Genomic DNA, 26,306 nt, shown 5'->3' with positions numbered 1-26,306 from the left:
CCTCGCATCCTTCCATTGAAGCAAAATCCTCCGCCGGGCTACTAGGAACGCAAAAGCCAGAACACCGGCCTCTTTCTCCTCCTGCACTCCTGGCTCCACTGCAACCCCAAAAAGTGCGAGTCCCCAGCCTGGCTTGACCCTGGATCCTACCACCCTCGACACCGTCCTAGCTACCCCTTCCAAAATTCCCCCAGCGCTGGGCATGCCCAAAACATATGGGCGTGGTTCGCTGGGCTCCCCGAGCACCTAGCACACCTGTCTTCGCCCCCGAAAAACCTACTCATTCTCGTCCCTGTCATGTGAGCCCTATGTAGCACCTTGAACTGTATGAGGCTAAGCCTCGCACAAGAAGAGGAGGAATTCACTCTTTCCAGGGCATCCGCCCACGTCCCCTCCTCAATCTCCTCACCCAGCTCCTCTTCTCATTTACCCTTCAGTTCCTCCACCGAGGCCTCGTCTACCTCCTGCATTACGTGGTACACGTACAAAATCCTCCCTCCTCCAACCCACACCCCCGAGAGCACCCTGTCCCGTACCGCACATGGGGGCAGCAGAGGGAACCCCTCCACCTGCCGCCTGGCAAACGCCCTAACCTGCATGTACCTAAACATGTTCCCCGGGGGGAGCCCAAACTTCCCCTGTGACTCACCCAGGCTCACAAACCTCCCATCCACAAACAGGTCCCTCAACCTCCTAATACCTACCCTGTGCCAGCCCAGAAACCCGCCATCGATGCTCCCTGGAACAAACCGGTGGTTCCCCCGTATCGGGGACTCCATCGAGCCCCCCATTTCTCCCCTGTGCCGTCTCCATTGCCCCCAGATTTTGAGGGTAGCCGCCACCACCGGGCTCGTGGTATACCTCGTTGGAGGGAGCGGCAACAGCGCCGTTACCAGCGCCTCCAGGCTCGTGTCCACATAGGACGCCATCTCCATCCCCTCCCATGCTGCCCCTTCCCCGTCCATTACCCACTTACGCACCATCGCTGCATTGGCAGCCCAATAGTACCCACAGAGGTTGGGCAGCGCCAGCCCCCCCATCCCTGCTCCACTCCAAAAGCACCCTTCTCACCCTCGGAGTCCCATGCGTCCATACAAATCCCATAATGCTCCTGTTGACCCTCCTAAAAAAGGCCTTCGGGATAAGGATGGGGAGGCACTAGAACAGGAACAAAAACCTTGGGAGCACCGTCATCTTGACTGACTGCACCCTGCCCGCCAGTGACAGTGGCAACATGTCCCGTCTTTTAAACTCCTCCTCCATTTGCTCCACCAGCCGAGTGAGGTTAAGTTTGTGTAGGGCCCTCCTAGCCACCTGGACTCCCAGGTACCTAAAGCTCCTCCCTGCCCTTTTCAGTGGGAGTCTACCAGTCCCCTCCTCGTGATCCCCCGTGTGCATGACGAACAACTCACTCTGAACCAGGTTGAGCCTGTACCCTGGAAAGCCCCCAAATTCCCTAAGAATCTTCATCACCTCCGGCATTCCCCCCACTGGGTCTGCCACATAAAGCAACAAGTCATCTGCGTAAAGTGACACTCGGTGCTCCTCCCCACCCCACACCAGACCCCTCCAATTTCTCGACTCCCTCAATGCCATGGCCAGGGGCTCAATTGCCAACGCAAAGAGTAAGGAGGACAGGGGATACCCCTGTCTTGTCCCCCGGTACAACCAAAAGTACTCCGATCTCCTCCTTTTCGTGGCTACGCTCGCCATCGGGGCCTCATATAACAGCCTCACCCAACTGACAAACCCCTCCCCAAACCCAAACCTTTCCAGCACCTCCCACAGGTACCCCCACTCAACCCTATCAAAGGCCTTCTCCGCGTCTAATGCTACCACTATCTCCGCCTCCCCTTCTACCGCCGGCATCATTATAACATTCAGAAGCCTACGTATATTGGTGTTCAGCTGCCTTCCCTTCACAAACCCTGTCTGGTCCTCATGAATGACCCCCGGCACACAGTCCTCTATCCTTGTGGCTAAGATCTTCGCCAACAGCTTGGCATCCACATTTAACAGCGAGATCGGCCTATATGATCCACACTGCAGGGGGTCCTTGTCCCATTTAAGGATCAAGGAAATCAGCGCCCGTGACATAGTCGGGGGCAAAGCCCCCCCTCCCTTGCCTCGTTAAAGGTCCTAACCAACAGGGGGCCCAGCAGGTCTGCGTACATTTTATAAAATCCGACCGGGAACCCATCCGGCCCCGGCGCCTTCCCCGACTGCATGCTGCCTATCCCAGTAACCAGCTCCTCCAGCTCAATCGGCGCTCCCAGCCCCTCCACCTGCCCCTCCTCTACCTTCGGAAATCTCAGCCTGTCCAAAATGCGCCCCATTCCCCCCCCCCCCTTCCACCGGGGGTTCGGACCGGTACAATTCCCCATAAAAGTCGCTGAAGACCCCATTAATGTCCACCCCCCTTTGCACCACATTGCCTCGCCTATCCGTCACTCCACCAATCTGCCTGGCCGCGTCCCGCTTACGGAGCTGATGCGCCAGCATCCTACTCGCCTTCTCCACATATTCGTACACCGCTCCCTGTGCCTTCCTCCACTGAGCTTCCGCCTTTCTGGTGGTCAGCAAGTCGAACTTGGCCTGAAGATTACGCCGCTCCCTCAGCAATCCCTCCTCCGGAGCCTCCGCGTATCTCCTGTCCACCCTCACCATCTCCCCCACCAACCTCTCTCTCTCTCTTTGCTCTCCCCTCTCTCTATGGGCTCGGATGGAAATCAACTCCCCTCTAATCACCGCCTTCAATGCCTCCCAAACCGTCCTCACTCGGACCTCCCCATTATCATTGGCCTCTAAGTACCTCTTGATACACCCCCGAACCCGCCCGCCCACCTTCTCATCCGCCAGCAGTCCCACCTCCAGGCGCCAGAGCGGACGCTGGTCCCTCTCCTTCCCCAGCTCAAGGTCCACCCAGTGTGGGGCATGACCCGAAATGACTATGGCCGAATACTCGGCATCCTCCACCCTCGAAATCAGCCCCCTGCTCAGAACAAAAAAATTGATCCGGGAATAGACTTTATGTACGTGGGAGAAAAATGAATACTCCCTGGCCCTCGGCCTCGCGAATCTCCACGGATCCACCCCTCCCATCTGGTCCATAAACCCCCTCAACACCTTAGCCGCCGTGGGCCTCCTGCCCGTCCTGGACATGATCGATCCAATGGGGGATCCAGCATTGTATTAAAGTCCCCCTCCAATATCAGGTCCCCCGTCTCCAGATCCGGAATGCGGCCCATCAATCGCCGCATAAAACCCACATCGTCCCAGGTTGGGGCATAGACATTCACCAGCACCACCCGCTCCCCTTGCAACTTGCCGCTCACCATCACATATCTCCCGCCGCTGTCAGCCACCACATTTGACGCCTCAAACGACACCCTCTTTCCCACCAGGATCGCCACCCCCCCCCGATGTTTTGTGTCCAGCCCCGAATGAAACACTTGGCCTACCCAGCCCTTCCTCAGTCTAACCTGGTCCGCACCTTCAGGTGCGTCTCCTGGAGCATAGCCACGTCCTTCAGCCCCTTCAGGTGCGTAAACACACGGGCCCGTTTGACCGGCCCATTCAGCCCCCTCACATTCCAAGTTATCAGCCGGATCAGAGGTCTCCCTGCCCCTGCCCCCTTCCCCTGCCGACTAGCCATAACCCATCCCCTGCCCGCTCCAGGCCAGCGCCCCCCGCTCGGCCCGTTCCCCACGGTGGCAAACCCCCACCCCGGTCCCCCTGCATACTCCAGCTCCTTCCTGGCCATTTCAGCAGCAACCCGGTACCCCCCCCCCCCCCCCATTCCCCCCCCCCCCCACCCCCCATCCCCCCCCCCCCCCCCCCCCCCCCCAGGCTAGGACCCCTCCCAGCCGTGTTACTCCCTCCATAGCAGTCCCGTGAGCCAGCTAACTTCTGATGACCCGGCGGCTCCCGCCACACCTCCGACCCCTCCCAACGTGGGGCTACTTCTCCTCCCCTATACCCATCAGCAGACCCTCCTCTTTCCCCCTCCCGCTCTCGCGTGGGAAAAAAAGCCCGCACTTCTCAGCTCCGACCCCGTCCCCATCCACCCTCAGCGCGGGAAACAAAAGGAAAGCCCGCGCTTTCCTCCTGCCCGACCCCGCCTCCTCTAGGGTAGCTCCCTTTGTCGGCCCCCACCACCAGCTCCCCACACTCCAAGTCTACCCCCCCAACTCGAGCCCATCCACCGAACCCACGCAAAAAGACAGCGCCCCACCCGCCCTAGAAACAACACACAACCAGCATGAAACAGAACCCCCCACCAAAAGTTAACACAGTTATTTACAAACCCCCGACCCTCAGTTAGAGTCCAACCTCTCGGCCTGCACAAAGGCCAACGCCTCCTCCGGGGACTCAAAGTAAAAGTGCCGGTCCTTGTAGGTGACCCACAGACGCACCGCTGTAACATGCCAAACTTCACACTCTTTCTGTGGAGCACCGCCTTCGTCCGGTTGTACCTGGCCCTCCGCTTAGCCACCTCCGCACTCCAGTCCTGGTAGATACGCACTACCGTGTTCTCCCACTTGCTACTCCGCTCCTTCTTGGCCCACCTAAGCACGCACTCTCGGTCAACGAACCGGTGGAACCTCACCAGCACCGCCCTGTGGCGACTCATTCGGCTTGGCCCTCCTGGCCAGTATTCTGTGGGCCCCCTCCAGCTCCAGGGGCCCCTGGAAGGACCCAGCTCCCATCAGCGAGTTCAGCAAGACGACCACATAGGCCCCCAGGTCTGACCCCTCCAGCCCCTCCGTGAGGCCCAGGATCCGCAAATTTTTCCGCCTCGACCGGTTCTCCATCTCCTCGAACCGCTCCTGCCACTTCTTATTGAGCGCCTCATGCACCTTTACTGCGAGGGCCGCGGCCTCATCCTCTCTTTCGGAGGCTTGTTGTCGGAGCTCCAGGATCTCCACCCCCTGGGCTGCCTGCGTCGCCAGCAGCTTGTCCGTATTAGCCTTCAGCGAGTCCAGCAGCTCCACTTTTAGCTCCTGAAAGCAGCGCTGGAGAATCTCCTGCTGCTCCTGCGCCCACTGCCTCCATTCCTCGAGGCCTCCGCCGGCCGCCATCTTGTTTTTCTTTCCCTGCTTTTTCCTAATGCGCTGCCAGCGCTATTTTGCTGGCCCCACTCCTGGTCCAGACCATAGAACACTGGGGACCTGCTGCTGACACCTTCCCACGTCAGGAACCGTCGAGCAAGTACCGCTGGGGGCCCTTTAAAAGAGCCCAAAAGTCCGTTCCTGGCGGGAGCTGCCGAACGTGCGGCTTAGCTCCGCGTAGCCGCAACCGGAAGTCTGACAAATGATATTTGTAAGGTAATAAGATACTTATTATAGCTGTGGCAATGTTAGAGCAATTTCTATTGTGCAAGATTTACTTGGAAAATTTAGGGCAGGTTTGCCCAACCTTTTCCCTCGGCGGGGGGGGGGGGGACGACACATTTGTAATTCTCTCTCGGGGGACTAATGGGAACATTTCAGACAGTTAAGGTTGGAATGAAAAATAAACTGGATTTCAAAAAATGTTGGCTATCAGCAACAAACATGGGAGAGAAATGGCCTGTGATTGGAGGAGCAGTTCCACGCCGGATACTCCACTGGAACGCACCTCTTTTGACAGGAGTTTTGAAAACTGGGCCTGGGGCCACGAAGAGTGGCTTCACAGTCCGGGTGTAGCCCATGGGCTGTACATTGAACAAGGCTGCCTTAGAGACTTTGTGTAGTTATTAGATTCCTGTCCACATTCAGGCCATGCTGGCCATTACCTCTGCAGCGTCTCCATTATTTTTTCCGGTTACCGGTATATATTATTAAGACTCTTCTGCTGTCGTGGCATTGTGTGCCACTGGGTAAGTGGCACCGGGACAGGAAATAAACTGAGGTGATTGCACTGAAAGGGTGGCACCACATCAGCCGTCGGAAAAATGCTGTTCCACTGTCTTCAATATTGAATGGGGTACATAGCAGATGATCCATGCATTTGACTCTACTGCTTAATCTCTGTCCCACTGTCTTCGAGAAGGGTCCGCAAAGCATAGAAGACTAATTCAGACGGTGAGATTGCTAGGCATTGGAGGTAAAGTACTACATTGGATTTAGGATTTGCTGACTGACAGGAAGCAGAGGGTTGGGATAAATGGCTTCTGCTCTGGCTATCAAACTGTAAGTAGCAAGATGCCACAGGGGTCAGTCCTCGGACCTCAACTGTTTACAATATATAAATAAATGATCTGCAACCAGGAACAAAGGGCAGGATTCTCTGATCCTGAGGCTGTGATGAACCACTCTGGCGTCGGGCCGCCCCGAAGGTGGCACCTTCAGTGGCTAGGCCAGCACCAGAGTGTTTGGCGCCGCGCCAGCTGGCGCGGAAGGGCTTGGCATCATGCCAACCGGAGCCGAAGGGCCTCCACCAGCCGGCGCAAGTTGGCGCAGGCACAGGAGCGCCAGCATGTGCTGGCATCATCCTAGCGCATGCTCAGGGGGGGTTCTTCTCCGCACCGGCAATGGCGGAGGTGCCCCCACGGCACAGGCCCGCCCGCCCGCGGATCGGTGGGTCCTGATCGCAGGCCAAGCCACCGCGGGGGCACCCCCCCCCCCCCCCCCCCCCCCCGGGGCCAGATCCCAGATCCCCCCCCCCCCCCAGGACTCTGCAGGCCGCCTGTGGAGCCAGGTCTCGCCGGTAAGGACCTGTTGTAATTTACGCCGGTGTGACCCGCCGAAAACGGGTGGCCACTCGGTCTATTGCGGACCGGAGAATCACTGGGGAGGGGAGGGAGGGGGGGGGGGGGGGCGCTGCCAGCGGCCACCGACCACCGACTGGCGCGGTGCAATTCCCGCCCCCGCCACAACCCCAGCGACGGAGAATTCGGCAGCCGGCAGGGGCGGGATTCACGCCGCCCCCCGGCGATTCTCTGACCCAACGGGGGTCAGAGAATCCCGGCCAGTGTTTACTGATGGCTATTGATAGGCTAAGAGAATAGATCAAGATTTGGCAGATGGAGTTTCATATGGATAAGTGTGAGGTCCTCCATTTTGGCCAAAAAAATAGAAAGGCAAATTATTATCGAAATGGAAATCAGATTCAAAATGTGCCTGAGCAGAGGATTCTGGATATGTTTGTTCATGAATCACAGAAAGTCAGTATGCAGGTACAGCATGTAATTGAAGAGTCAAATGGAATGTTAGCGTTTATTGCAAAAGGACTTTAAAAATGGAGAAGTTTGTTGCAGTTGTATAGAGTGTTGGTGAGACCACATCTGGAGTATTCTGTCCAGTTTTGGTCTCCTTATTTGGGGAAGGATGTGGCATTGGAGGCGGTTCAGAGGAGGTTCACCAGATTGGTTCGGGGATGAAAGGGTTAAAGTATGAGGAGAAATTGAACAGTTTGTGCTAATATTCACTTGAGTAGAAGGGTGGGAGGGGTTCTGATCGAGGTCTATAAAATACGAAGAGGGATTGATAAAGTAAACGTGTCCAAATGTTCCTCCCTGTAGGGCAATCATGGATACAGTTTAAGAGGCGGTAGATTTAAAACTGAGATGAGGAGGAACTACTTCTTGCAGAGGGTGGTGAGCTTGTACTCGCTGCTCCATCGTGTGGTGGAATCTGAGTCACTAAATGGTTTCAAGAAGGAGATAGGTGTATTTCTGCTGAAAATGGGTTAAAGGGATAAGAGGAACAGGTAGAGAGGTGGATTTGAGACCAGTCAGCCATGATCTGATTGAATGGCGGAGCAGGCTCGAAGGGCTGAATTGCCCACTTCTGCTATGCCTATGTTCCTAGGTTATCAAAAAATACATCAATACAAATGTTTTCAAAGTTTGATGGGAATGAGCCGGTATTTGGCGGGTCCACAGGAGTGTGTAAACATTTGGATAGGCTCACTGGAAGAATGTCTATTTGCAGGGGTCGATGGGAGTATTTGCAGTGAGTCCTCACACATCTGAATTTTAAAATCATTGTTGGATTCAGTAATCACCAAAATGTTGTTTTGCCTCACAAAGCAGAATGCTACTGAGACCAGGGTGGTTTGGACTTGCTTGATGAATATTTTGCCAAGTTTATTTTTTTTCTCTTGGTGTCTCCCAGATCTGTCCTAAAATGGATCTGGATTGCTCTCTTCCCTTTTATAAACAGGTTTGAACATGTTTTGGTTGTTGACACATAAAAGCAGAGCAATAGGCTGCTGCCTCCGGTGTGGTCACCCTAGATACCACCATCACAAAGCTGTCTTAGCATTGCGGAGGGAGGACATAAACGTCTGGGAAAGGCGAGCACCATTGGCCCCGAGACACGTCAAGGAAGTGACCAGCGCAGGCTACAAGGTCCTGGTACAACCGTCCAACAGAAGAGCCATCCATGAAAAGGTGGGATTCTGAATGTTTCATTGACTGGAATGTGGCCCTGCCTGGGCCTAGCTCCATTTTAATTGCTTCCACGACCACTCTGTCAGTGTTTAAAATTCCTGGTGGAGCAATTTTATTTCTATAAATGGAACTTTCTAAGGTTTTGTGACTCATTTTTAAAGGAAAACGAATCTCAGAAACTGTCAGTCAAGTGTTTTTAGATTTTTGATGGTCATCTCTTAAGAGGAACTAATTAATCACTCGGAACAGGCTTCTCAGCCAGCTTTCCGACTTTGTCATTATTCTTGCAGTAATTCAATAAATTCTGCCTCCAGTTTCCTTTCACTTTTGGTCAGCCGGTCTATTGATTCAGTTTATGTGGAGGCAGAAAACTTTCATTGGAGCTCCACAGCCTGAACTCTGGGTTGAAATATTTTTCTTCTGGGCATTCTAATTCCTGATGTCAATTTCATTGTGCCAAATGTTACATTGGTAGAGTGATTTTTAGTCGTGGATGTTTGTGTAATTAGAATCCATAGATCCTACTGTGCAGAAGAAGGCCATTTGGCCCATTGAATCTGTACCGACCCTTGGAAAGAGAACCCGACCTAGGTCCAGTCCCCCACCTTATCTCCATAACCCCGCCTAATCTGCACAGTTTTGGACACTAAGGGGCAATTTTAGCATGGCCGATCCATCTAAGTTGCACATATTTGGACTGTGGGACAAAAGCGGAGCACCCGGAGGAAACCTACACAGACACGGGGAGAAAGTGCAAACTCCACACAGACAGTCACCCGAGGCCAGAATTGAACCCAGGTTCCTGACACTGTGAGGCAGCAGTGCTAACAACTGTGCCACTGTGATCTCTTAATAATTATAATTAATTATCTTCAGACAAGGTGTAACACGGAGCAAAGTCATGAATGTAAATAGTCAACATGTTTTTGCCACAGCAAAACTTTTCTCCCTAAAAATCCAAGGGCGCAATTCTCCGCACTCACGACGGTGCGGAGAATAGCGGGGGTCGTAAAATTTTACGGCCACGCTAGTCCGACGCCCTCCCGCTATTCTCCCCCCCCCCCCCCCCCCCCCCCCACGCCCGACTCCCGATACGAATCACTGCCGCCGTTTTTTTACGGGCAGCAGCGATTCTCAGCTGGCCGATGGGCCGAGTTCCAAGCCCTTTACGGCTGCTTTTACGAACGGCAAACACACCTGGTCTGGCCGTTCGTAAAAACGGCCGTAAAGTCCCGATTTTTAAAACCATGGCACCGATTGGCACGGCAGTACCACGGCTGTGCCAAGGGTGCCATGGGCCCGCGATCGGTGGCCACCGATCGCGGGCAGCGGGTCCGATTCCCGCGCACTCTTTGTCCCTCCGCCGCCCCGCTGTATCACTTCGCGGGGCGGCTGAGGGGCATCCTGGCCTGCGCATGCGCGGGTTTCGCGCAAATGCGCGATGGCGTCATCCACGCATGCGCGGGTTGGAGTCTTCCAATCCACGCATGCATGGCTGACGTCATATGACGCGTCAGTCGGCGCAAACTCTGGCAAGCGGGCTTAACGAAATTCGTTAAGCCCGCGATGCCGGAGTTTACGGCGGCGGCATGCTAGCCCCGATCGGGGACCAGAATCGATTCCCGGTCGGGGAGGGGGGGGCTGGCGTCAAACCCGCCCGGATTTGACGCCAGCCTTACGATTTCTCCCTCTCTGGGAGAATCGTGCCCCAAGTTTTCAAAGATCCTTTTGATTCCCAGTCGATCTTTCTTATTACTACACAACTAAAAAATGATGAAACCTCTTGGCTTGTTTTCTCTGCCATCCTATTTATTTTTTCTCTTCCCCTTTCTAAAAGGCCCTTCCTTTTTTAAAATAGGGTTGACAGCTCTGGTAAAACAGCAGTTTGAAGCTTGTATTTCAGCATGTGAATTTCAATCCACAATTCTGATGTATGGTCAAAATATTTTGAAAAATGTTTCTGCTCAGTCTCATTTGCACATCACAATCTGCTCTGAACCAGGGCAAATAGGGCAGCACTTTAAAACACAATGTTACTTAACTGTCTGAAGGAAAGAGTTTTTATAAAGCAAAATCATTTTTGAGAGTAGTGCAGTTGAAAATTAGCTTATGAATAGTATCATTCATGACCATCAACCCATCAGCTACGAGGAAACCAATTTTAAATGGCTGAAATTTATTTTGAATGAACTTATAAAACAACCTTCTAGTTGTGTTTATGTACAGTGTTTGTTTCTTCATAAATTAAATGAAAAGTAAAATTTAAGAGTTCTTAAAATTTGCCTTTTTCTAAAATGTAGCCAAAAGACCCACTTTAATTTTAAAAGTTTTGCCAAAGGCTTGCATGTGACTACAATTAGTGAAAACTTTTAGAAAACTTGTGATTAGTTCACTCTGGGGACGTGGCTAGTTTTGTAGGCCTACATTCACGTGTGACATTTCTAAAACTAGCGTAAAACAATGCAGTAACATGAGGTTTACATTGGCTTGCTGAGGCTCAGTGCTTTCCAGCCAAATTACAAAGGAAGAAGCCATTTTGTTCATCTTTATAACATCTCTATTTTTAGGATTATCGCCATGCTGGGGCTATAATACAGGAAGACATCTCCGAAGCTTCCTTAATTATTGGGGTGAAAAGCCCTCCAGGAGAGAAGCTGATACCTCAGAAGACCTATGCCTTCTTTTCGCATACCATTAAGGCCCAAGAGGCAAATATGCCTCTTCTGGACACGATCATTGAAAAGGTACAGTAGGAGCAGAGATTATTTTTGTTAACAGTTTTTAAAAATCTTTTCCTCTGAATTTGATGTGGTGACCTTTACAAATATGTACTGGGAAAACAAAAGTCAGAAGGAAACACCCCCTATAACTGCTAAAGGCCTCTTTGTTTGAACATTTTCTGTACTGTTATAATTATTGACAAAAGTGAGTTCAAACAGTCGCTTTAGCATACACTGAGCATGTTGCCCCCCCCCCCCCGCAAGGCATTTGGAACTGGAGCCCCGTGCAGCTGGCTTCTTGGTACCAGTGCAGCACCGGGTAGGCAAACCTTGAAGCCGAAACCATCTCTCTGCCTATAACTGCAGCCACAGGCCACCATCTGGTGGGGTTCACCTCCATGGGGCTGCTGTGGTTGTTTTTTAATGTAAAAGTTGCAGAGGAGGCACCTCAAAACGGGGACATCTCTGACTGTCTATCCTGAAATTTCAGGCTTCAAGTTCCACCTGAGTTGGAAGGCCTCCTACTTGCTCTGCAGCTTTGAGAGCTTCAGGATCGTGAGTTTGCTCTCTGGCCACTAATAGCTAACCTACAGAAAATCACTACTGGGTGACTGTTTCCCACACAGTGCAGGAACTTGACCCCGATGTCAGGATCCTGACTCAAAACCCAAAACCAAAATCTCTCTGCCTTGCCTTTGTTGAGATTGCTTTACAGAAGCTTAATAATGTAAACACTTTGGCAATAATGATTTTTAGTATTTATTTGACTCTGAAACCTGGTGAAGTGAGATTGTTAAATCTGTCCTTGTGAGAAACAACACATTCCAAAGCTCTGACTGAATTCCATAAATAATATTCTTTGAATTCAACATCTGAGCGACTTCTCCTGCAACTAAAAACACCAATACGATAGTGCTCATTATGCCTTCGGTATGAGACACTCGGATTGGAGGCCAGTGGAATTTGTTTAAATGAAGAAAACTCTGAAGTGGGCAAGTACTTAAGAACATAACAGTTGAACAAAATTCTTTAAAAATAGGCTCCCTCCCAACCACAGTAATAAACAGAAGACATCAGTTAACAGAGTAAAATAAATATACTTTACGTATTGTGTATTTTAGATATTGCAGCAGAAATGTATATATTGAGTAACTTTTTGCAATATCCTCATGGGGGTGGGGAAAGGGGAATGTGAATGTTGGGAATCTGATGTAAAACATGTAGAAATGTCAGGTTCCCTATTAAATGTTGACCAACCCACTTGCGCACTTCCAGAATTTCTTGTTTTTACTTTAATGTTGTCAATGGTTTCCCTGTTTTTGAGCCGCTGCAATAGTGACGAATTGCAATGGTGAACTCGCCTTTGGCTCATTTAGCAAAGATTTTATGTACAAATCCTGGATAATTATATACATTGGAAATTCTGCTTTACTCAGATCGTGGCGCAGATTTTCCCTCTCTGGCCAGTACGCAGAGATGGGAGAACTCTCACACATTCCCGAGAGCCTTCTGTCATAGCAAAAATCGGAACCCTCGAGGGCATGTTGATACTCTGATACCTCTAACTCTGTTTAGTCACTGCATTAACAGAAATAGCGCGATTTAACAAAAAACAGAAAGAGGCCATTTTGGACATGTATAGCAGGGTGATTCTCGGCACCTCCAGCACTATAACCAACCCCACTATCTAACGGGACTCAGCCTTTTGTTTTGACCTCGGTGGGATGTTACTCGCAGAGGCTGTGCGCTCGTCAGTGCACGAAGATGACGTGCGGATCAGAGCGCCACTTTTAAATACAGCCCCAACCTTTCGAACTTCCTTGGCATCCCCATCGTGGCCTCCGGATCTCCCCACTTCCCCAATGTACCTCTTAGGGGTCCTCAGGCATACCCCCCTCACCCCACCTCTTAAGGGTAGGGCAGCCTTTGGCCGATACCTGGCACTCAAGCACATTGGCACTGCCAGCCTGGTAGTGCCCCTCCAAGTCTGGCAGTGCCACACTGACAATGCCAGGGTGCCTGGGTGGCAATGCCAAGGTGCCCAATGCCAGAGGAGTTCCAGGGTACCTAATGGCTCATTTAAATGTGTTACTCTGGATCTTACCAAGTGAGTGTGAGACCCAAGCGTCTTGCAAGATATTGTTAGATCACATGAGGCATTCTCAGTCTCATGAATCTTACGAGAGGCCTCTCGCAAGATTAAGCGGCCTCGTCACATGAAGTTGGTCGCAACGAGACCATTAAATTGTGGACATAATATAAGAAGCCATACTCATAAAGAACCATGAATTTATATTGCTTTTCGTTGCACTTTAATTTGCAGGAAATTCGCCTCATTGATTATGAAAAAATGGTCGACAGCAAAGGGACAAGAGTTGTGGCATTTGGCCAGTGGGCTGGGGTAGCAGGTACTTGTTTCGCAGTTGTAACGTTTTCCACTTGGAGCAGGCCACCATGACCTGAATAGTACTTCCTAATTGTTTCTGAATGCTGTTTTTAACAGGAATGATCAACATCTTACATGGCTTGGGACTGCGCTTCCTCGCACTTGGCCACCACACTCCTTTCATGGTAAGAGTCTTGTTTTTCAAGCCTTTGTGTATTAGTGTATTCCTGGATTTGTTGAGGATGTAACAAGCACAGTGGATAAAGGAGAAGCAGTAGATGGAGTGTGTTTGGAGTTCCAAATTACATTCAATGTGATGCCACATAAAACATTACTGTAGAAGAAAAGAGCTCATGATGTTGGGTGGTACATTAGCATTGTTCGATGATTGGCTAACTAGCAGGAAACAAATAGGAAACAATGGTTCATTTGTAGCTTGTCGGATTATAACTAATGCAGTTCTGTAAGAATCAGTGTTGGGGCCTCAACTATTTACAATATGTATTGATGACTTGAATGAGGAGACTGATTTTGTTGTGTCCAAATTTGCTGACAATATAAAGACAGGAAGGAAAGGAAGTTGTGAGGAAGATACAAAGAGTTTGCAAAGGGATGTAGATAGGTTAAGTGAGTTGACAAAAAATTGCCAGAAAGAATATAATGGGGTTGTCTAGTTTGTCAGGAAGAATAGAAAAAAGATTGTTGTTAAATGGAGAGGGACTGCAGAATGCTGCAATACAGAGGGATTTGTGTGTCCTTGTATATGCATAACACAAAGTTAGCGTGCAAGTACAGCAATAAATTAGGACGGCAGATGCAATGATGGTCTTTACAGCAAGGGGGATGGAGTAGAAAAGTAGGTAAGCCTTGCTATAACTGTACAGTGCATTAGTGAGACTGCACTCAGTGTACTGTTTACAGGCTTGGTCTCCTTACTTAAGGAAGGATATACTTATGTTGCAAACTGTTCAGAGAAAGTTCACCAGGCCAATTCCTGGGTGACGGGGTTGTCTGATGAGGAAAGGTTGAGCATGTTGGGCCTGTACTTGTTAGAGTTTAGGAAATGCAATTTGATTGAATGAAACATATAAAGTTCTGAAGGATCTTGGCTGGATAGATTCTGAGAGGATGCTTGCTTCCATGGAGCAATCTGGAATTTTGGAGCACAGTTTAAAGATCCTGCTTAAGACATTTCTTCTCTAAGAGAGGATAATGAGTCTTTGGAAATCTCTTCCTCAGAGAGCAATATAGGCTGGTTCATTTGTTATGTTCACCAGTTAAACATTATATCTGAGCCCAAGTCCATCTTCAACTGATATTCAAGCATTTATGTTTCAGCAGGGAATGTCAAGTTGTTAACAAAATCTCCCTGACTCTGGGAATCAGAGGCTAATGGTGATTCATCCTAGCTGAGATGTGGTCACTCAAGCAGCCTGGAGATGGAGTCTGGAACTTCCGTGCTCGATAAGAGTGAGCTAACTTAAGCAACTGAGCCAACCACCAAGACAGAACAATTTTTTTTAATGCCCTTGGGTATTTATTAGCACTAGATCTATTTTCAGTGTTACTATAAACTTTATTTTTGAGCTTGCTATTTGGATCTTTTATGTTCGGATCTGACACAGAAATTTTCAAACCATTCACCCAAAGGCTAAACCTTGCTTCCACCCCATCTACTAAAATGGATCCAACATGAGGTAAAATACCTTTTCCGGTCACTGAATAAGTTTGTGTGCGTGGCTGGAATTTTGTCAGAGCTCCTTCTGTTCTCTCACTGTACCTTAAATGGAGGTGAGGTGGAACCCCTGTTTTGCGAAGTGGGGAGGTAGGTAAGGGGCTGCTGAGAGGAGGCACCAGGGAGGTGCCCCAGGAATGGGTATTTTGGGAAGATCCTCCAGCGAATCGAGTCGCTGAGCAGCCTGCTTCAGTTGGAGCCAACTGGTGAACTGCTGTGTGAGTTGGCATTGAAGGATTCAGTCGGTGCTCTTTGTTTTCAGCACATTGGCATGGCCCACAATTACAGAAATAGTGCCCAGGCAGTGCAGGCTGTGCGGGACTGCGGTTACGAGATCTCCTTGGGTTTAATGCCGAAGTCCATTGGACCGGTCACCTTTGTGTTCACAGGCACCGGCAACGTCTCCAAGGTAAGTCACATACATTTTATTGAGTTCCAGAGGAATGTTTGTCACAATTTGACACTCCAGAAGTTTCCAAATTTGCCTGGTTTCTATTGCGAGCTATGGCTTGGAGACAATGCCATTGTGCGAATGCTCAGTCACCTTCTTTCATCTTCCACTTCAAAATTTCAATGATTGCCAATCGATTACTTTTAATGCCTGTCTTAATATTCTTTCAAGTATTGGGTGCTTTTGGCGGGAGTTAACAAATTCAGCGAAGGAGAAGAAATGCCTGTCAATGAAAAGCTCAATAGTGACGTTGGTGTCCCTCAAAATCGAACAGAAAAATCTTGTTAACTGTTTTTTTTGAGGATCAAGCTGCTTCACCCAGTCCAGAACAGTAGCAGTAAAGGATATGCTCTGTGCTGGAAGGCAGGCTAAATTCAAAGCAAATCTGTGGGAACAGTATTTCAGTTAGTGAATAGTCAGTTCATAGAGTAGGCTCCTGAGGGAGATGGTGCAAGAAGGTAATATTGATTAACTCAGAAATCAGACAGAATGCTTTCTGAAAATAACATTTTAGGAATGTACATTTCCCAAATTATTCATAGAATTGATGCACGGTCAATAACTCTCGAAGCGAGATTGGAGTACAATTGAAGGCTTTATTGGACTAGATGTTTCCCCCAGCAGCGTAGGTACAGAATGCAGCAGCTAGGGAGACTCTTATACTCCGCCTAACTAAGCGGAACCAACAGGCACGCTTCACCAATGATCTTACTGTCTCAGGTACCTCCCACACCAATGATCTTACAGCATCAACCTAGGTACCATAATACCTCTAATACCGACTACCATAATAATGTATCCCAAAATGTTATTTTCAAAAACACACCTACCAATAATTTGACAAATCACCTACTAAATGAGGCATTCTTGGGAGGAACAATTGACTGTGGATCTCTGGTTCTCAACCTTCTTTATCATTGGGCTTTCCTCACAACTAGGTCAGTTGTGGACTAATTGATGGAAACCTGTAATTAGGCAACAACTCCATTATTGTATTATATGACCACCTGGGTGGAAAAAGATGAGCGAGATGGACCTTGGTCACCTCTGTTTTGCAATTTTGATGTTCCAATACCATGTTGCACAAATGCTTGAAGTTGCCTTCCAAAATCATTGCCAACAGATTTTGTTTTTGACTTTAAAAGCTTCCTCACTTTAAAAGTGATGAACTTTGAGGAAGCAACACCTAATCTTTTTTGAAACTAAGGGGCAATTTAGCATGGCCAATCCACCTTAGCTGCACATCTTTGGACTGTGGGAGGAAACCGGACACGGGGAGAAAGTGCAAACTCCACACGATAGTCACTCGAGGCCGGAATCGAACCCGGGACCCTGGAGCTGTGATACAGCAGTGCTAACCACTTTGACACCGTGCCACTTTTGAGACCTGTACACAGACTGAAGGAGCATACCATGAACGAACACTGAAATTCTCCCTGTTACATTCTGTCATCAGTAACTATCACCTTTATTGGGAATTATCAATTGGGGAAAGGAAAGGACAGACACTTCCCAAATGCATTATTTTCAGTTTGGTGGGGATGGCGAGGAGATGGGGGGGGGGGGGGGGGGGGGGGGGGTGGTGATAGACTTTGCAGTTTTCAGTGGGCTGTGGGAGGCAGAACAGAAAGTGTGTGGTTCCACTTGCTCTCAGACCAATGTCCTGTCTGGGACAAATCAAGCATCAGATGGCCTATTAGCTGCTGCCCAGTGAACCGGCAGCCAATTGGAGGGGAGGGGTTTGGGGGAGCCCTGCTTCCAATCAGACCGCTAGGCTGGGACGTCATGGGGATAGTGGTTATGTCATGAACAGAGAGTCAGTCGAGGATAAAGGATAAAAGGCCCTATGCCCCCTCAACTCTTTCTGTCGTCTTATGTCAGGCTCAAACAGTGCATAGATGAAACTTACAAATGCTGCCACCTTCGCAGAATCTGTTTCTATGTGCAGCAATGGTCTAATACAGGGGTGGGCAAACTATGGCCCGCGGGCCGCATGCGGCCCGCCAAAGGTATTTCTGCGGCCCACCAAGTCATTAAAAAAAAAAAAAAAAAAATGTTTTAAAAAAAAATTTTTTTTTTAAAAAAAAAAATTTTTTTTTTAAGGTTAATGGGGGGGGGGGGGTCTGTTGGGTTACTTACTGGTATAGGGTGGATACGTTGACTTGAGTAGGGTGATCATTGCTCGGCACAACGTCGAGGGCCGAAGGGCCTGTTCTGTGCTGTACTGTTCTATATGAGGCGCCCAGAATCATAACCGGGTGAAGTAATTATTTTACTTAATATACTATGCGGCCCTTTGTGAATTGTGAATTTCTGAATGTGGCCCTTGCACGGAAAAGTTTGCCCACCCCTGGTCTAATAGGATGGCCTTGTGCCTCCTCAGAGCTGCTGTAAAGAATCCAAACTTTTTCTTATCCGTGCCTGAAAAAAGTGATGCGGGCAGCAAGAGGGGAAGAGCCTCGGTCTGGGCCAGCTAAAGTGCTCTTGCAGAGAGCAATGTACAGGCTCGATGGGCCAATTGGCCTCCTTGTGCACTCTATTTATTCCACGATTCTTATCTTAAAGGTGCTGTGCATTTCAGTGAATGAGCCAAAGATACTTGTTAGCTGTGTTCATGTTAACTTTGCGTTTTGTTATACTGGAAATTGTGATACAAACCTGAGTTCGTACTGCTTCAATGGCCTTTCCCAAAACGTGGAGTGCAGTTTTTCGAAGCCTCTTGCGTTTCTTTCCCTCGAGTTTAGATATTAATTTGGTGGCTGCCCATTTTAACATTTAGATGCAAAGTAAGTCTCAGAACCTGCTGCACATAATCAGCTGGCAAATGGTCCAGAAAACACACTTTGTGATAACTGCTGTTACCTTTCCAGGGAGCCCAAGAAATATTTACTGAACTTCCTTGTGAATTCGTTGAACCACATGAGTTACAGGGTGTTTTCCAGTCTGGAGGTATTTAATTGTTAATATTGCTTCATTCAATGTTTTAAAGTAATCTGATATAATGAATATTTCCTATTTATGCACTGTCATGTTCCCTGGCTGCCTTCATAGTGTGAGCTTTAGTGCCTTGTCGGAACCCGGGAGTGTGAGCTCTGTGCATTGTCTGAACACGGGAGTGTGAGCACTGTGTCCGGTCTGAACACGGGAGTGTGAGCTCTGTGTCCTGTCTGAACACGGGAGTGTGAGCACTGTGTCCTGTCTAAGCCCGGGGGTGTGAGCACTGTGTCCTGTCTGAACCTGGGAGTGTGAGCACTGTGTCCTGTCTGAACCCGGGAGTGTGGGCACTGTGCCCTGACTGAACACGGGAGTGTGGGCACTGTGCCCTGACTGAACACGGGAGTGTGAGCACTGTGTCCTGTCTGAACACGGGAGTGTGAGCTCTGTGTCCTGTCTGAACATGGGAGTGTGAGCTCTGTGTCCTGTCTGAACATGGGAGTGTGAGCTCTGTGTCCTGTCTGAACACGGGAGTGTGAGCACTGTGCCCTGACTGAACACGGGAGTGTGAGCACTGTGTCCTGTCTGAACACGGGAGTGTGAGCTCTGTGTCCTGTCTGAGCCTGCGAGTGTGAGCACTGTGTCCTGTCTGAACCCGGGAGTGTGGGCACTGTGCCCTGTCTGAACACGGGAGTGTGGGCACTGTGCCCTGACTGAACACGGGAGTGTGAGCACTGTGTCCTGTCTCAGCCCGGGGGTGTGAGCACTTGTGTCCGGTCTGAACCCGGGAGTGTGGGCACTGTGTCCTGTCTGAACCCGGGAGCGTGAGCTCTGTGCATTGTCTGAACACGGGAGCGTGAGCACTGTGTCCTGTCTAAGCCCGGGAGTGTGAGCACTGTGTCCTGTCTGAACCCGGGAGTGTGAGCACTGTGTCCTTTCTGAACCCGGGAGTGTGAGCACTTGTAACATAGAATTTACAGTGCAGAAGGAGGCCATTCGGCCCATCGAGTCTGCACCGGCTCTTAGAAAGAGCACCCTACCCAAGGTCAACACCACCCATGCACACTTAACCCACGCACACACGGGGAGGATGTGCAGACTCCGCACAGAAAGTCACCCAAGCCGGAATCGAACCTGGGACACTGCATCTGTGAAGCAATTGCGGTATCCACAATGCTACCGTGCTGCCCACCGTTTCCTGTCTGAACCCGGCAGTGTGAGCACAGTGTCCTGTCTGAACACGGGAGTGTGAGCACAGTGTCCTGTCTGAACACTGGAGTGTGAGCACTGTGTCCTGTCTGAACACTGGAGTGTGAGCACTGTGTCCTGTCTGAACCCGGGAGTGTGAGCACTGTGTCCTGTCTGAACACGGGAGTGTGAGCTCTTGTGTCCTGTCTGAACACGTGAGTGTGGGCACTGTGTCCTGTCTGAGCCTGGGAGTGTGAGCACTGTGTCCTGTCTGAACACGTGAGTGTGAGCACTGTGTCCTGTCTGAGCCTGGGAGTGTGAGCACTGTGTCCTGTCTGAATACGTGAGTGTGAGCACTGTGTCCTGTCTGAACACGGGAGTGTGAGCACTGTGTCCTGTCTGAACACGGGAGTGTGAGCACTGTGTCCTGTCTGAACACGGGAGTGTGAGCACTGTGTCCTGTCTGAACACGGGAGTGTGAGCACTGTGTCCTGTCTGAACACGGGAGTGTGAGCACTGTGTCATGTCTGAACACGGGAGTGTGAGCACTGTGTCTTTCTGAACCTGGGAGTGTGAGCGCTGTGCCTTGTCTGAACACGGGAGTGTGAGCACTGTGTCCTGTCTGAACCTGGGAGTGTGAGCGCTGTGCCTTGTCTGAACACGGGAGTGTGAGCACTGTGTCTTGTCTGAACACGGGAGTGTGAGCTCTGTGTCCGGTCTGAACACGGGAGTGTGAGCTCTGTGTCCTGTCTGAACACGGGAGTGTGAGCACTGTGTCCTGTCTGAACACGGGAGTGTGGGCACTGTGCCTTGTCCGAACACGGGAGTGTGAGCACTGTGTCCTGTCTGAACCCGGGAGTGCGAGCACTGTGTCCTGTCTGAACCCGGGAGTGTGAGCACTGTGTCCTGTCTGAACCTGGGAGTGTGAGCACTGTGCCTTGTCCGAACACGGGAGTGTGAGCACTGTGTCCTGTCTGAACCCGGGAGTGTGAGCTCTGTGTCCTGTCTGAACACGGGAGTGTGAGATCTGTGTCCTGTCTGAACCTGGGAGTGTGAGCACTGTGCCCTGTCTGAACACGGGAGTGTGAGATCTGTGTCCTGTCTGAACCTGGGAGTGTGAGCACTGTGTCCTGTCTGAACCTGGGAGTGTGAGCGCTGTGCCTTGTCTGAACACGGGAGTGTGAGCGCTGTGCCTTGTCTGAACACGGGAGTGTGGGCACTGTGTCCTGTCTGAACACGGGAGTGTGAGCACTGTGTCTTGTCTGAACACGGGAGTGTGAGCACTGTGTCCTGTCTGCACACGGGAGTGTGAGCTCTGTGTCCGGTCTGAACACGGGAGTGTGAGCTCTGTGTCCTGTCTGAACACGGGAGTGTGAGCACTGTGTCCTGTCTGAACCCGGGAGTGCGAGCACTGTGTCCTGTCTGAACCTGGGAGTGTGAGCACTGTGCCCTGTCTGAACACGGGAGTGTGAGATCTGTGTCCTGTCTGAACCTGGGAGTGTGAGCTCTGTGTCCTGTCTGAACCCGGGTGTGTGAGCACTGTGTCCTGTCTGAACACGGGAGTGTGAGCACTGTGTCCTGTCTGAACACGGGAGTGTGAGCACTGTGTCCTGTCTGAACCCGGGAGTGTGAGCACTGTGTCCTGTCTGAACACGGGAGTGTGAGCACTGTGTCCTGTCTGAACACGGGAGTGTGAGCACTGTGTCCTGTCTGAACCCGGGAGTGTGAGCACTGTGTCCTGTCTGAACCCGGGAGTGCGAGCACTGTGTCCTGTCTGAACACGGGAGTGTGAGCTCTGTGTCCTGTCTGAACACGGGAGTGTGAGCACTGTGCCTTGTCTGAACCTGGGTGTGTGAGCACTGTGCCCTGTCTGAACCTGGGAGTGCGGGCACTGTGCCCTGTCTGAACCCGGGAGTGTGAGCACTGTGCCTTGTCCGAACACGGGAGTGTGAGCACTGTGCCTTGTCTGAACCTGGGTGTGTGAGCACTGTGCCTTGTCCGAACACGGGAGTGTGGGCACTGTGTCCTGTCTGAACCTGGGAGTGCGGGCACTGTGCCTTGTCCGAACACGGGAGTGTGGGCACTGTGCCTTGTCCGAACCCGGGAGTGCGAGCACTGTGCCTTGTCCGAACACGGGAGTGTGGGCACTGTGTCCTGTCTGAACCTGGGAGTGCGGGCACTGTGCCTTGTCTGAACACTCGTCCGGGATCTTAAACAAATTTAGGGTTCTGGTCCAGGCCCATTTTAATTAGGGTTAGGGCTCTTTGGCAGGATTTTAAAAGTTTAATTACTTATTCGATTTGGGGCTATTGAATTTAATCACAGTGATTGTGAGTAACTTTTGCTTTCAGGCGTTTATAATCTGTCAATTTGATGTGACTCGTAAAATGGCTCTTTTTGCTGCTGAGTGTCCTGGGTGTTGAGGAGATATCTTGGGGTGGTTTACAAACGGTGGTTAAAGCAAAACCCATGGAATTGGCAGGCACGTTGTAATTGAATTTATCTGCAGGAGTGAGGAAGGTAGAGATAATTGAAGCAATCACCCTGCATTTAAATCTTGAAGAGATGCCATGAACATAGCCTGGGTCACGGTAAGAATCAGTGGAATTTGCTAAAATTCAGTTACAAATGAAACAATTAGAAATGCAACAAAATAGAGAAAGATCTATTCAAATGGAAATTGAAATGAGGAAATGTATTGTGGAAGTGGAAGGATTAGCTGGGGAACAAATGGAAAAGGAGAGATACTATCCACTTAGAAGATTGGAGTTTAAGGAAGAAGTTGAGTAAAGTCGAGAGGAAGGAGTAACCCTTCCTAGTACAGTCCTAGTGGGGACATGTTTAAAAATGTGCAGGTACTGCCAAGGTTTGATGAGAAAGACGTGGAATCATTTTTTATATCCTTTGAGGAAGTAGCTAAATAATTGAATTGGTCAAATGCCATGAGGGTATTGTTGGTTCAATCAAAATTAGTAGATAGAGCTAGTGAAGTGTTTGCATCATTAGTGTTTGCAGGGATAATGATGTGAGAAAAGTAATTTTAAGTGCATCTGAAAATAATGGCAGAAGCATGCAGACAGAACTTTAGAAATCTAAGGAAAGAACCAGGTCAGAACTATATAGAATTTGAAAGAATCAAACAAAATAATTTTGAGAGGTGGATAAGAGCATTAACATTGGACTGAACGTATGAAACTCATAGAGAAATGATTATTCTGGAAGAATTTAAAGATTCACTTTCTGCAGTCATGAGAGCTCATGTGAAGAGCAAAGGGTTAAAACAGCTAGACGGGCAGTAGAAATGGCAGATGGTTTTGAATTCATTCATAAATAAAGGTTTGGTTTGTGTGTGAAGGATAGAATGTATGACAATGTAAAATCCAAGGTGGTCAATGCAAAGGAGATATAATTGGGGATACTAAAGAGATTTTCCATCATGTCAAAAAGGGAATGACTGAATGAAAGGGAGATAAGAAAACGCAGGTGTTTTGATCATAGTAAAGTTGGACAAACAATGTCACAGTGTTAGTGCCTTAATAAAAATATTGGGACAGGATAAGCCAACGGCGTTTACTAAAGTGGCATAAGGAACCAAGGTTACAGCTGAAGGAGGTTCAGAAGTGTGTACAGCCTGTTCAGAAGTTGGTTGACAAACAACTGTCAGATCTTTTCAAAGGTTTTATTTGTGAAGGTAAGGTTTACTCCATGTGTAAAAGATGGAGTAGGCAAGGAGGTTAAAATCTTAGAGAATAAATGAGCAAGTCAGTCTTTAATGGTGAACACAGTAAGAAGTCTTACAACACCAGGTTAAAGTCCAACAGGTTTGTTTCAAACACGAGCTTTCGGAGCACGGCTCCTTCTTCAGGTGAATGGAAAGGCTTGTTCCAGAAATGTCTTTAATGGTGAAGGAGGAGGAGTATGTAGAAAGGAGTATTGTGAAAAAAAGATGGTGATATATGGAATTAATGTAACGTCAGAGAGTCTGGTGAAAAGTGGTGATGTGGTGGTAGGAGAAATACAGAAATGACAGGCAGGATTCACCTTCGGCCAACGCTGAATTCATGAAAGGCGATTGGGTGGAGAATAGCCTCCGACGCCAAAATGTCGGTAGGCATTGGTTTGACGCCAAATCGGGATCCTCCGGCACCCCGCAAATGCCGTAAATTTGCATCATTCGCCGCCGCGTAGCTGCCGATGGGCTGAGTTCCTGACGGCGCAGTTTACTTGTGGTCTCAGCGGTTGGGAACCCGGTGTGGCAGCTGCAGACTGTGTCCAGCGGCGCCACAGTCGGCTGGGAGCATGGGAAGCCGTGGGGGGGGGAGCTTCTGCAAGGAGTGGGGGTGGGGGGTGGCTGGCCAGGGTGGCAGTATTTGGCAGGTCGGGTCCGTGCACAGCCGGCGCCATGTTTTACGGCATGACTGCTGCAAGTCGTTGGCGTGCACATGCGCGGCCACGGATCTGGCCATTCTCCAGCCGTTTTTGTCGTGGGAGCCGGGGGTTTCACTCAGTGCCAGCCCCCCACCATTTGCAGGATGGGTGAGGGTTCGACGCCGATATTTCCATCATAAAACGCCACAGTTCCTCGCTGGCTTTAACACTTGGCCTCAGAAGTGGTGAATCCAGCCCCATCTTTTTCAGGGATACAGTTTATTATCCTGGATAATGGTGACTACTGTGGTTGAAAGCCAGTGGAACGTCAGCAACTGAGACGTTGCAAAAAGCATTTAATAGAATTATAGAATCAACAGTGCAGAAGCAGGCCATTTGGCCTATTGAATCCGCACCAGCCTTTGGAAAGAGCACCCTATCTAAGTCCACACCTCCACCCTATTCCCGTAACCTAGTGACCCCACCCAATCTTTTGTTTGGAGACGAAGAGCAATTTAGCATGGCCAATCCACCTTATCTGCACATCTTTGGACTGTGGGAGAAAACCGGAGCACCCGGAGGAAATCTACATAGACACGGGGTGAACATGCAGACTCCGCACGTTTCCTGAGGTGTTTCCATATTGTATGGTAACAAGATCACAAGGACACAGTTTGAGACATGAGAAGGAGAAATCTAGGCATAAACATTGGGGCTCTGAGATTCAGTTATCAGGAACGATCTTTGACCAAATTGTTGATAAAGACCAAGTGCAGATGGAGGTTGAAGCTGATATCTTTAGTTCAGGAAAGTTGGTAGAGTTACAACAGAAGGATTCAGAGATAAGCAGTTATATCAGAAAGTCTACACAGAAATGGAATCTGCGTGTAGACTTGAGTGTTTTCAGTTAGAAATAATGTATTAATAAGAAAGTGGAGACCTTTACACATTCAGACAGATGAGAAATGGGCAGAAATTCATCGTTATATTACTGGTGGGTTAAGGAAAGGAGATGGTGTGGGTAGTGCATGAGGTTCCAGTAGGCGGGCAATGAGGAGTAAGGAATACCCAGAACATTTTTATTTGCCTGGATTGCATTAGGATGTAGTTGATTCTGTTGTACATTTCACACGTTCGATAATAGGAAAACCTCGAGCAATAATCAAACCAACCCCCTTAGTACCCTTTGCGGCATTTGAAGAACCTTTTACTAGTGTCCTAATTAATTGCATGGGACTACGTCGTAGGACAAAATGCGGGAATCAGTATTTGTTGACCATAATGGACATGTCCACTAGATTTCCGGAGGGCATTCCATTACAAAATATTACATGTAAGAAAGTTGTCGAGGAATTACTCGCATTTTGTTTACCAGATATGGATTCCCCAGAAAAATCCAATTAGATCATGGATTAAATTTTTTTAAAAATATTTTTTATTAGGGTTTTTGAAATTTCATTGCCAGATATGGCCAAAACATGTATTTACAATAATTTATGTACTTTGTAGTTCAGGCAGTAATTTGCCATTAACCTGTCTCTTGCAGTCGTCTTCTCTTCTGCCTGTCCGGGTTCCTCTTGGGTGCATTCATTCATCTCCACCACCCTTCTTTTCTCCTCATTCTGTGACGTGTCCTGTGTTTCCCCCGCACTTCCACATCCCCACTTTATTGTTTGCTGGCTACGAACTGGTCTTGAAACAAGTTGGTGAACGGCTTCCATGTCCTGTGAAAACCCTCTTCTTACCCACAGATGGCAAACTTGATCTTTTCCAGCGTGGGACAGCCAGTTTGAAGCCTTGTGCGGTGCTGCCGATTGCCAGTCGAGCAGGATTCTCTGGCGGGCAATCAGGAAGTCAAAGGCTAGGGTGTAGGCCCCCTTGCCATGAAGAGTTCTGGCTGTTCTGAGACCCCAAAGACTGCCATTTCTGGGCATGGCTCCACCCTTACTCCCACAACCCTGGACATGGCCTGAAAGAAGGAAGTCCAGCACTCGGTATGTCTAGGGCAAGACCAGAACATGTGGGTGTGTTGGCCGCACCTCCCTGGCACCATTCCCATGTGTCCTCCACCTCCGGGAAGAACCCATTCATTTGGGTTCTGGTTAGGTGCGCTCTGTGCACCACTTTTAGCTGCGTTAAGCTCATCC

At 49.5% G+C, this 26,306-nt stretch overlaps 1 protein-coding gene across 3 annotated transcripts in view; it reads left to right on the top strand.

The window, feature by feature from the left end:
- aass (aminoadipate-semialdehyde synthase) overlaps window positions 1-26,306 on the top strand; it is a 98,597-nt gene that overhangs the window by 9,212 nt on the left and 63,079 nt on the right. The window contains exons 2-7 of one of the 3 annotated variants that reach the window (XM_038780090.1): window positions 8,148-8,377; window positions 10,945-11,121; window positions 13,421-13,505; window positions 13,601-13,668; window positions 15,481-15,627; window positions 18,540-18,618. In XM_038780090.1, the coding sequence (XP_038636018.1) occupies window positions 8,156-8,377; window positions 10,945-11,121; window positions 13,421-13,505; window positions 13,601-13,668; window positions 15,481-15,627; window positions 18,540-18,618 (778 nt within the window). In that variant the 5' untranslated portion in view covers window positions 8,148-8,155. Of the gene's footprint in view, window positions 1-8,147; window positions 8,378-10,942; window positions 11,122-13,420; window positions 13,506-13,600; window positions 13,669-15,480; window positions 15,628-18,539; window positions 18,619-26,306 lie in introns of those variants that run through there. The other 2 variants (XM_038780091.1, XM_038780092.1) reach the window with 2 other exon arrangements.

Source organism: Scyliorhinus canicula, chromosome 20, assembly GCF_902713615.1.
Source record: "Scyliorhinus canicula chromosome 20, sScyCan1.1, whole genome shotgun sequence".
NCBI lineage: Eukaryota > Metazoa > Chordata > Chondrichthyes > Carcharhiniformes > Scyliorhinidae > Scyliorhinus > Scyliorhinus canicula.
This window is presented reverse-complemented; position numbering and strand designations above follow the sequence as displayed.